The 12,325-nt window shown below is 34.0% G+C and overlaps 1 protein-coding gene across 1 annotated transcript; it reads left to right on the top strand.

The window, feature by feature from the left end:
* Positions 1 to 7,340: 7,340 nt before the first annotated feature.
* On the top strand, positions 7,341 to 9,485 carry LOC135142017 (stomatin-like). Its single transcript, XM_064073649.1, has 7 exons — positions 7,341 to 7,498; positions 8,277 to 8,389; positions 8,441 to 8,596; positions 8,648 to 8,745; positions 8,798 to 8,959; positions 9,013 to 9,178; positions 9,237 to 9,485. The coding sequence occupies exons 2-7, from the start codon at positions 8,303 to 8,305 to the stop codon at positions 9,351 to 9,353; spliced, it is 786 nt and encodes a 261-aa protein (XP_063929719.1). The 5' UTR covers positions 7,341 to 7,498; positions 8,277 to 8,302; the 3' UTR covers positions 9,354 to 9,485.
* Positions 9,486 to 12,325: the final 2,840 nt, after the last annotated feature.

Here is a 12,325-nt window from a genome sequence, read left to right as displayed (position 1 = left end):
TGAGTTTTTAAGACAGACGGATTCACGGAGAAAGGGGGGTTGAATATTTATATTTACCTTATCAGAGGGTGAAAAATAATTTGTCTTAATGGTGACCTTCACGCAAGCGGAGCTGTTGTATGTAAAGGTTTTGTGGGTAAGCGGAGAAAAATGTTACCTTGGTGGGAACTGAACCCACGCCTCTTGCATTTCGGGCAAGCATCCAGACCACCACGAGACGACTTATCTTTTCAACGCTTACCGACGTGTTATTGTTCCGCTACAGTTTGATTAATTAACGCAGACGTGAAATTTGGACAGTAGGTGTCTCATGTAATGCATTGATTAAATACATATAGATAGACCCATGCTATTGTTTGGAGCGAACAGGCCAACGGCCGGCGAACAAGAGATGGCGCACCAACAGTCGGCCGTCAAACGCCGGCGAAAAGCTTGGACACCAATCGCGCGCGTAGATAACCCAAATCGCAGCAACAATACATTTAATAAAGCTACCACTCGACAGAGGGCGACGAAAACAATGTGTAAAAATCTCATAGTAACCATTTATATAATTTGCAACGTTGCCAGATGAGCCTAGCACAACTTTGCCGTTATTTCTAGTCGATTAGATTTTATTTCGTTTAAAAGTTTCTGGTGAATAAATGGAATTATTATAATGAATAAACAATACAAACAAATTATTACTTGTTATTTTAAATACTTGTTAGTGTTGATGAAAACATAAATGGTAATTAAAGTTATTCTAAATACGGTCCGGTCCGGTAGTTCAAATTTTACAGTACGAGTGATATGTTTCAGGACGAGTAGGTAGCCGAGTCTTTAATTTCGAAACGAGTACTGCGAAAAGAGTTACCGGACGTATGTTGTTATGTATTTTATTTCATACTGTCAACATACTTTTTTATTCGATAATATTATTATTATTTTGAGAAAAAATCCAAATCGAGTCACTTTTTCTGACATCGTTTGCAACCGCTCTTTGGTAAATGTTTTAATTTGTTTATTCGTGCAAATCAACATCATATGTTTAAACACATAGTACTTATAACACTTTACAGGACTTATTGTTTTGTATAATCCGACTCGATGGACGAATGTTTTGTGCAATCCGTCTCGAAGGACCAATGTTTGTGCAACTCGGCTTGTCCTACCAGTATTTTTTGTAATCTAGTTGATACGACAATGTGATACCGAATTGTACTTTGATATTGCTCCAACGACCTTTGTTTTCTTGCGTGCGAGATAATAGACAGCGTTCGGTTTCGATGTTTAATACAGGACGGTTACAGAAGTACTAAATTTACATTTGTATTTACAATAACAGGTAAAGCAAAAGAGACCCAAAAGGGTCAGTGGCCGCTTCCGGAAATGGAAGACTTGTCCTTTTTGGCCACGGAGGTAGAAGAGTGTCTCTTCTACCTCCGTGTTTTTGGCTCAATTTTATCGGACTTGTCCGTTTTTTTTATTTTACCGGAATAGTTCGATCCAGTAAAACGTCAAACTTGACATAGTATGAAGTAAAATAAATAAATTTTATGATGTAAATACAATTAAGTGTATCGATAATAATTCGCTACTGAAAATTTATTGAAATATAATTTGTGTTAAAAAAAGATTTTTGTGGTTTTATGGTTTATTAAATGTAATTAAAATAAATAATATCAAGAACTTGTATTATATATCAAAAACATTCATTGTAAATAAGAAAATTATGTAAATAAACCATAAAACCATACAAAATTTTCCTGCGACCTCTATTCAAAATCCCAGTTTACCAATAGGAATTAAGGCACAAAGATGTTTCACTGAATTTATTACCGATTTTTCAAGAAAAGGTTACAATATCAGGTGTGTGTGTGTGTAGTATGTGACTCTGGCGACGGTGTTTGTTTATTTTAAGCAAACTAAAATTATCGAAAAATTGCAAAATCATGCAAGATTCCAACGGCAAAACTTGCTCCCAAAAAAGAGCAAATCAGAAAGTGTATCAAAAGTTCCCTAGATGGAAAGAGCAGCAAGGCATTGGAGAAATTACAGAAATGGTAACCATGGTTTTAAAACAGCAAAATAAAAATTTTATTTCGCTAGCGGTTTAAAAATTTTATGGTGCTACCGGATAAACCAAAGCTTTAGTGGCCTACTGACGGCAAAATAAACGTTTGTTTACATGTCAAAATTGAATAAAATTTATTTATTTTACTTCATACTATGTCAAGTTTGACGTTTTACTGGATCGAACTATTCCGGTAAAATAAAAAAAACGGACAAGTCCGATAAAATTGAGCCAAAAACACGGAGGTAGAAGAGACACTCTTCTACCTCCGTGGCCAAAAAGGACAAGTCTTCCATTTCCGGAAGCGGCCACTGACCCTTTTGGGTCTCTTTTGCTTTACCTGTTATTGTAAATACAAATGTAAATTTAGTACTTCTGTAACCGTCCTGTATTAAACATCGAAACCGAACGCTGTCTATTATCTCGCACGCAAGAAAACAAAGGTCCTTGGAGCAATATCAAAGTACAATTCGGTATCACATTGTCGTATCAACCAGATTACAAAAAATACTGGTAGGACGAGCCGAGTTGCACAAACATTGGTCCTTCGAGACGGATTGCACAAAACATTCGTCCATCGAGTCGGATTATACAAAACAATAAGTCCTGTAAAGTGTTATAAGTACTATGTGTTTAAACATATGATGCTGATTTGCACGAATAAACAAATTAAAACATTTACCAAAGAGCGGTTGCTAACGATGTCAGAAAAAGTGACTCGATTTGGATTTTTTCTCAAAATAATAATAATATTATCGAATAAAAAAGTATGTTGACAGTATGAAATAAAATACATAACAACATACGTCCGGTAACTCTTTTCGCAGTACTCGTTTCGAAATTAAAGACTCGGCTACCTACTCGTCCTGAAACATATTACTCGTACTGTAAAATTTGAGCTACCGGACCGGACCGTATTTAGAATAACTTTAATTACCATTTATGTTTTCATCAACACTAACAAATATTTAAAATAACAAGTAATAATTTGTTTGTATTGTTTATTCATTATAATAATTCCATTTATTCACCAGAAAATTTTAAACGAAATAAAATCTAATCGACTAGAAATAACGGCAAAGTTGTGCTAGGCTCATCTGGCAACGTTGCAAATTATATAAATGGTTACTATGAGATTTTTACACATTGTTTTCGTCGCCCTCTGTCGAGTGGTAGCTTTATTAAATGTATTGTTGCTGCGATTTGGGTTATCTACGCGCGCGATTGGTGTCCAAGCTTTTCGCCGGCGTTTGACGGCCGACTGTTGGTGCGCCATCTCTTGTTCGCCGGCCGTTGGCCTGTTCGCTCCAAACAATAGCATGGGTCTATCTATATGTATTTAATCAATGTGTAATGTAAGCACCCACTAAGAAAATGGTTTTGGAAATTTCAACCTTAAGGGGCTAAAACTGGGGATGAAAGTTCGCAAGCGGAGCTACAAGTAACAGTTAGTGTTCAATAAAATTAAATGCTTTCATTATGTTAGCGTTAATGATTTCGTTCAGTACCTGTGCTACGCCAAACTCACAACTAAGGGGACGATAGTGTGAAAACCCCTGCTTAGAGCATCACTCAAAGTGCAGATGTAGGTAGGAATGAGAGGTTTCATTTCGGATTGAAAATTGAAATGTGAATACATATTCCAAATCTTAGCAAATAACACTAATTGGTAGTATATGTAACCATAATTTATTATTCTAGGAAATCGTAAAAAGTTTAAAAATTACAACGTAAATTGTGCCATTACAACGTCGGTCTGGCCCGCCCGGCTACGCAGTGATCGCCAGGAGCCCTGAACTTTTTGATGCCCTAAGACATTACTCTAAAAAATTATTTTATTATTAAAAAAATATATGTATACAGCGATAAAAAGAACCTTCTAGTTACTTGTTGACACGAAATGTAAAAAAAAATGTAACGAAGTGACGTGATGCAAAATTTTAGGGACCAACAACTGCGCGAAAAATGGATATCCAAACGATAAATGAGACAAAGAATCTGTGCAAAATTTGGTATATTGTCTGATAAACTTTAATATCATCATAAAGTACAGGGTTGTTATAAAAGTGTTTTACATCGTAGGTGGCTTAAACTAAAGTGGAAAGCACGTAAATAGATAGACCTAAACTGTTTTAATCCACGTGCGAGGTAAGAAACATTTAAAATAATCCTGTATAATACTGTTCAGATAAGACCTCTTTGGCCAAGAATTCACTATCAAATTTGTATCGATATGGAAGATTTGATTTCATTTTTGAAAGTTGGAGATGGTTTTTATAGCTGATTTTCAGGTTTTCCCACCCCAGAATTGGAAAAATAAACAGTGTGATCTTCATACTTTGCATTTTGATCTAACCTTAAAGTTCACTACTTTGCATTTGAACGCATTCCGCCAAAAAAAAAACCACAACAAAGAGTTCCATGTTACAATTTTGGCGAAATGTGTGGGTTGTCATCCTGGATAAAAATTAAACTATTGCACTCACTTTTAAAAGTGTATTTCGTCGATAAGGTCGTGTTTTGGGAAAATAAACTAAAATAGCTCAATGCTTCACGTTCAATTGGAGTCACAAAATACCTACTCACATTGGAGTCGAAAGTACATGAGGAGGAATATTACCGATAGTAGATCATAACATGTCCTGTAACAGATATGTCTACGAACTATAGCTAATGCAGAAACTTAGTTACTAAAGAGCGGCGAGGCAGTTTTAATTCATAGGAGTACACAACTTGAACTCTTGTCTAATATGTATAAGTAGTCATCAATTAATGGATATGCCTGGTCTTTTTCATATGATTCTGAAAGCTTTTTACCTTTTCAGTTGTGTTCGACTTTAGTAATGGTGATTATTGTTCTTTAAATAATTTCTTGGCATCTGTTGATTGGGCAACATGCTTTAATGAATTGATTTTGGACGAAAAAGTTTCTCTTTTTTACGACATTCTTTTTGATGCCCTTGATCATTGTGTTCCAAAGAAAACCAATAAAATCAATAAACATTATCCTAGATGGTTTAACAACGACCTTAGAAATCTGTCTCAACAAAAGAAGTTAGCCCATTCCAAGTATAAGAAGTCTAGTAAACTTGAAGATTATCTTTATTTTAAGACACTAAGATTGAATACTAAAGATCTTAATCAAAGCCTTTTTGATTCTTACAATACTAAGGTAGATGCTAGTATGGCATGTGACCCAAAGTATTTTTGGAAATTTATCCGGGATAATAACAAAGACTGTGGAATACCTAATTATATGTCTTTTGGGAATAAATCAGCTGACAATGAATTTGATAATTCAAACCTTTTTGCAGAATATTTTTCTTCGGTTTACGTAAACAGTTCTACTGTTAACTTCGATTGTGTTGAGCAGAATAGTGTAAATGTCCTTGACAATGGCTTAAAATTTACTATTTCCGACGTTTCAAGCCATCAGTAATCTTAAAACAACTTGCTCGCCAGGTCCGGATGGAATCCTAGTATAGTTTTGAAAAACTGTATTTACATTTTAACTACCATTATTTTTGTTGTTCGAATCATCTATTTGTGAATCTAAGTTTCCAGATTTGTGGAAACATAGCTATGTAACTCCAATTTTCAAATCTGGTGTTAAAACTAAAGTGGAAAATTACAGGGGAGTCTGTAATCAGTCGGTAATCCCAAAGATCCTGCATGAAATAGTCTCCGTACAACTACAATGGATGTCTTCTTCGATTCTTTGTACTTAACAACACGGTTTTACTAAAGGCAAATCCTCCCTATTTAATTTGCTGATTTACTATTCTTTTATTAGCGAATCCTTTCAGGAAAAGATACCGGTTAATTCGATATACACGGACTTTGCTAAGGCCTTTGATAGAGTCAATCAGTGTTTTGATCTCAAAACTGATGCATCTCGGATTTAGATCAGACACTATCAAGTGGTTGCATTCCTTTCTTTCGGACAGATATCAACAAGTTAAGACTGGAAATTTTATATCTCAAACTTTTGGCGTCACATCTGGAGTTCCGCAAGGGTCGTACTGCGGACTAATTCTTTTCTTGCTTTTCATTAATGATTTAGAAGATTGTATTAAATATTCTAATTTCTTAATGTTTGCGGATGACCTTAAAATTTTCAAACAAATACGTTCTTTAGAAGATGCATTGGCCTTACATTCCGACTTGGCTGAACTTCGTAAATGGTGTCTGAATAACCAGCTTTTTTTGAATACTCACAAATGCTACGCTACGTCATTTTGTAACTTGAAAAATCCATTTATATACACATACAGTTTAGAAAATGTTCCCTTAAAAGTTGTAAATGAGATAAAAGATCTTAGTGTAATTTTCGATTCGAAACTAACATTTAAGAGTCACTACAATTATACATATATTCAAGAAAGCTATGAGGACTTCCTCTTTAAGAACCCTTTTTTGTTCTTTAGTCAGATCTCAATTGGAGTATTGTTCGCCACTTTGGCATCCATACTTCGATGTAGACATTGATTTGCTGGAGAGAGTTCAGAAAAAATTTCTTCGTTGCATTAATTTAAGTATCATTAGAATAGATTAGAGGAGGACTTTAGCAGATGGGTGTGTACTCCACGGGCTTGTTAATTCTTATATAAACTCACCATGTTTATTGTCAAAATTATCTTTTTATGTTCCTCATTCTGATGTAAGTAGCACTCGTAGTTTTAAAATTTTTAGGGTGCCTTTATCGAAAACTAATTTATCTTTAAATCATGCAATTACGAGATTTATGGAATTAGGAAATAAGTTTGCTTCGTCTAATTCATTTAATTTATTTGGGTCTTCAAAATCTTTATGGTTCTTGTCTGTTATAGGTAAAATTTAGTTAGGTTCATCACTTTATGTATAAATTGAATATTAGTTCTTTTAGTTTTTGTGCTTATTTTTAATTTCTATGTTATTAAAATATCAATGTAAATAGGTGATTTCTGTAATAATAAATATCTAAATGTCTAAACTTTGTTCGAACTCTGATCAAGGTCGAGCGTTTTATACATGACAAGTGTTCGCTCGAAATTTTCGACATGTGCAATGGGTATTTGCCGCCTAAATATAGGTGTTTATTACACCTGAAAAACACAACCAATTGATCGATACCCTACCGCACTGTTCATGTGCACGCATGTACTGATTTACACAGTCTTTAAAACTCACCACATCGCTCTTTATTAGTTACTATAAAATAACCTTGAAATAAATTCACATTTGACATTTGCTGTGAAGAAAGTGCTGTACCTACCCTCTGTTCGCAATATCTCATACTAACACTATCCCGATTTCAAATGCTTTTGAAGTAGTTGAGCCATCTTAAAGTTGAAGGACGAAACAAAAGCGCGTAATATATTTTCCTGGAACATATAAATGTGTGACTCTTTTGCGTGCCAGCTGTTATGTGTGTGTATCTTTCAAGCAGACTGATGTTATTAAGTAAGTGTTGTTATTAAAACCTTGCTAAAAATCTTCGATTTGCAAAAAACACAATACAAAGAAAACTGGTGTTTAAAATATACAGGTGTCCCAACACAACTTTTTAATTTGTATTTTAAAGACTCATTTAACGAAATGTATCAAGTTGTTTTATACTGTACACGTCTAAGTTAATATCTACTCCTATATATGTTTATTTTTTTAACATATTTGGCGGTTGCAGATTAAATTTTGTAATTTATATGAGAAAAATAATTAATATACGTACTCGTGCGTTTCCACAACTCAGATAATGCCCTTGCTTTTATTGCACTCATGTATTACGAATAATTTTGTACAAAATGAAAAAGGAAAGACAAAGTAGATAAAAAACCATGCTTACAAATTTTATTTTTATTTAACAATGTTTTAAGTTTTTGCTCAAAGGTTAATTAACATTCTTATTATTCGCGTCATCATTATTTCGGATTTTCTTTCTCTCTGTACAGTAAGCTAATGTAAGCTGTTCTGATGGTAAAATTCGGAAGGCAAAAAATGTTGCATCCAAACAAAAATAACGGCTAGATATATAGCACATGTAAAACGCAGATGTCAGAAAAAAAATTATTTGTTGAAAGACTGCATATAGTCATAAATAAAATAAATTAATGAATACGGGAAGAGGATTTGCAGATTTAAACTAATTAAAAAAATTGCCGTATATATATATGTATCTTTTTACTATTACTATCACTATTCTACATGCGATAAATATCTAAAATGAGATGAACTCTCCCAGATTAACCGCATTTAAGTTGACAAAACATGGGTTGCGTGGAGTTTCTTGCAGTTCTGGGATCTTCGATTCTCTTAGTTCTTACCTTCCCCTTCTCAATTTTTTGGTGTTTCAAAGTAAGACACTACATAACCAATAAACGAACAAATAACCAGTTAGACTTTAAGGTCGTCAAAGAATTTCAAAGAGCCGTTATTTTCCGTTTGGGAAGATTAAGATCTGGAGGTACTAGAGGACCCGGTATATTTTTCATCCTACCATGTGTCGATACTTATATCAAAGTCGATCTAAGAACAATTTCCTTCGATGTTCCACCACAAGAGGTAATTACATTTTAACAGAAATTGCCTGTCCAGTGTATTTTTAATATTTAGATTCTTACCAAAGACTCCGTCACAGTAAAAGTAGACGCTGTGATTTATTACAAAATTCAAGATCCGCTACTTTCTGTGGTCCAAGTAGAAAATTACAGGTAAATACATTTTCACAGGATTTACTTCTGGCAAAAATGTTTGCATTTGCAGCAAATCCACAAAACTTCTTGCAATGACAACTCTTCGAAACATTTTGGGAACACGAAACTTATCAGATGTTTTATCAGATCGTGAAACTATATCTCATGTTATGCAAACTAGCCTAGATGCAGCTACGGGTCCCTGGGGAGTAAAGGTAGAGAGGGTTGAAATGTAAAAATGCTCTAGACGATGTGAGGGTTTGTTGATGATTTTTTTTATTTTAGAAAGGATGTGAGGTTGCCGGTGGAATTGCAGAGGGCTATGGCGGCTGAAGGTGAAGCCTCTCGTGAAGCTAGAGCTAAGGTCATAGCAGCTGAAGGTGAGATGAAAGCTTCTAGAGCGTTAAAAGAAGCTGCTGATGTTATTAGTGAGTCCCCATCAGCCTTGCAGGTATTTTTGTTGTAAATGGGAATTGTGGATAATTAAAAATGTTATATATTTCTTCCAGTTGCGGTACCTCCAGACGTTAAATAATATAGCAGGAGAGAAAAATTCAACTATCATATTCCCCTTACCAATAGATCTTCTGTCACAGTTTTTAAGTTTTGGTAACAGAAATTATTAATTCATCTCAAGAAAAATGCCTTTTATTAGTGGAAAATTGCATTTAAGCATTACGGCTTATCTAACATATGTATTTAGAGTTAGTTCATTTCGATCTTTTTTAGTGTTTGATATCATTTTTCTTAAATAACTTGTACATGTAACTTTTTTTGTACTTTTAAAGGTGTAGTTATTTCTACAAAAATATTCAATACAAATAAAATATAAACATATCTTAGTTAAGCTAAATGTGTTTTCTTACTTTTGCTGCAGCTACAGTATCTGTTAGTAAAACCACTCTAGTAGTCCCATCGGAGCATGGATTTTGTAAATTAGGATGCTACCCCACAGATTGGCAGAGTTCCACACGCTCTAAATCTATTTGTTTAAGTAAGGTAACACATAGGAGCGTGAGACTACTAAGTCTTTGACACAATGATATGACTACTGATTCGGAAATATATCCTTATTATACCATAAGCGGCCATGGTTACCCATCGTCTCCATTTGATATTAGAGATTATGTTAATGGACCTTTTTAAGACTGGGTTGTTACACAACAACATTCTTGCAAATGTCTATAATTGATTGGGTAAGCTTGAATTGTCTAGTCATTAAATGCTCGTCCGTTACAAAAAAGTTATCACTCCTGGATTAGTTATATACTCGTACGTCGATGTACAGCAGGAAATAGGGAGAAGTATATCGAGGCTGAAGTCGGTTGTAATTTGTTTTTCAGAAATAAAAAATTGGTCGAAAAGCTGTATTTCAGGCGAGGAAAGTCCTGTCGAAATAATTCAACGGGACTCCCCTCGTCTTTGAAATACAGCCCAACAAATTCCATTATTCCCGTTTCTTTGAAAAATAAAAAAAACTGATTTTCTAAATATTTACTTATTTATGTTAACCTCTATAAGTACATTAAAATAAATATAACAGATACGACATCGAATTTTTTTTCAATGATACTCTATAGATGTTTTTTTCAGATTTTTGTGGAGCTTGTCTTTCTCAATTCATTAAAGGCACACTAAAGTTAAAAAATCGGTTTTTCGTTTTTAGTCACAAAATGTAGCATCCTAAATACTGGACGAACACCGATTTTAAAATATCGCGTGACGTCACACGCTGTTACACACCGGACTGGCTGCTATGCTACGCTGCATTATATAGGCCATTGATTTATAGGCGCTGCAACAAAGCCGGCGTTACTGCCTATTTTTCGACAAACGTTTGTATAAATTCTTAAAACTGAAGGCGTCTTTCCTTATGCATTTGAGCCTGGTTATTTCGAAATAAATTTAGAGAAAAAGAAACCGCGAGACATAAGGAAATTCAAAAGAAGAAAATATTGCATTCCCAGCTCACGTCACAAGTACATATAGGAGTATATTGTTGTATAATAACATTTAAATCATTTTAAAGTAGAATTCACTGAGATGACATGTAATTGTTGGTGGGGATGATTAATGGCCCACTAGTTTCGGGGATTACGTGTCTAATAAAAATGGATATAGACGTCAGACAGACAGACAAACGGAAATGAGAAATCACTTTTTTAACGTCGAGGAAACATAAAACTGACAAGTCGTCCAATGGACTCTATTATTAAACTTGCTTGATTTGCGCTTGGGAAGTAAAAAAGAAAATTCTTCGCCTGAAAGTTACAACGCTGTATGTACATCTTTTGCTGTATTAAGAAAAATTGTGATGGTGCAATAACACTTTATCACAGGCTCGTATATCAATTCGAATAGGTGCAGTGTCATACCAATAATAACAGTACTGTAAGCTCAAATTTTCGAGAAAACAGGGTTAGCCGTTCTTGATTTGATTAATAAAATAGATTGTATATATAATTCTACAAAAATATTCTTATAATTTAGATAGGATTTATTCGGCAACATTTTACGATCATCTCCAATGGTTGCTAGATTTCAGAACTTTCACTTTAATAGTTTCAAGGTTGCATTGCAAAATGTTATACAATTCTAATTTTTTTCCCAAAAATGTGGATGTCCAGGGTGTAAACTCAACATGGATTCATAAATCACAAGTGCAGGAGTATGAATTCTACAAAATTTAAACATTTACTACTGTAAACTTTGCTTAGCTTTTTACCATCTTCAGGTTATTCCTAACATACAGATAAAATTTGAAAAAAATCGGTCTGGTAGTTTCGAAGATTAGCTGCCCAATAAAAAAGACTCAGACGAGAAGCATACGACAGACAGACGGAAACGAGAGACCTACTTTTCGTACTCTAGGGTCATGAAACATCGAGACAACATGAAATTCTTCCGAGCTTACGTTAAGAGAAGTAAATATGCAAACAAAAAACAAAAAAAATTTTTTTTAGGTTGCGATTAATAAATATGTATGTAGGTACTTATCGTTAATATCGAATAAATAATAAATAATGTAGAGAATCAAAATTTTATTCGTGAAATTGAGTGCGTAATCTTTTTTGGTTGAAATTAAGACGGAAAGTTTGAAGTTTGTTAGATTTCACTACTAAACGGAAGGGCCCCTTTTTTTTAAAACTGAATTTTGATGACTAAAAATGGGATTTTGTAAGTACTAGCGGTTACAGTTTTATTTTCTACAAGTTTGTGGTATCCTGGTATGTGTTTATATTTTACGTTCCAGCGGTTGAAGAGTGTTTATATTTCAAGTAAATTGAAACAATATGTCAGTGCTGTTTTTAAAACCTTGTTAAAAACACTATATAGTGTAAGAGATAGTGATCAATTTACTTAATATATTTCAGTCCTCATGAAAATGAGTGGATGAAGTCTCGTCACTGAATAAAGAACGCCCATTCTAGCAACTGATATCAGACGGAATAAGCGAAACCGTACGATAGTATCTGTCGTACGGCTTCGGAATAAGCAACCCCTAATTCCAAAAGGCGGTAAAAAGAAGGTTACAATGCATACAAACTAACAGATCTCTCATTTAAGGATGAATATTATTTTGTTGCGAAGAAAAAGT

This window comes from Zophobas morio, unplaced genomic scaffold (genome assembly GCF_036711695.1).
Source record: "Zophobas morio isolate AGI-343-1 ecotype UQ-CSIRO unplaced genomic scaffold, CSIRO_AGI_Zmor_V1 ptg000046l, whole genome shotgun sequence".
In the NCBI taxonomy this organism is placed as follows: domain Eukaryota; kingdom Metazoa; phylum Arthropoda; class Insecta; order Coleoptera; family Tenebrionidae; genus Zophobas; species Zophobas morio.
Note: the sequence above shows the minus strand (reverse complement) of the source record. Positions and strands in the feature narration are given on the sequence as shown.

What these genes read in the sequence shown, in the direction of transcription:
- LOC135142017 (XM_064073649.1), top strand. Translation starts at nt 8,303, where the DNA reads ATGGGTTGCGTGGAGTTTCTTGCAGTTCTGGGATCTTCGATTCTCTTA. An exon ending in CAATTTTTTGGTGTTTCAAA is followed by an intron (nt 8,390 to 8,440) that starts GTAAGACACTAC and finishes TTAGACTTTAAG; the next exon opens with GTCGTCAAAGAATTTCAAAG. An exon ending in AAGGTAGAGAGGGTTGAAAT is followed by an intron (nt 8,960 to 9,012) that starts GTAAAAATGCTC and finishes TTTTTATTTTAG; the next exon opens with AAAGGATGTGAGGTTGCCGG.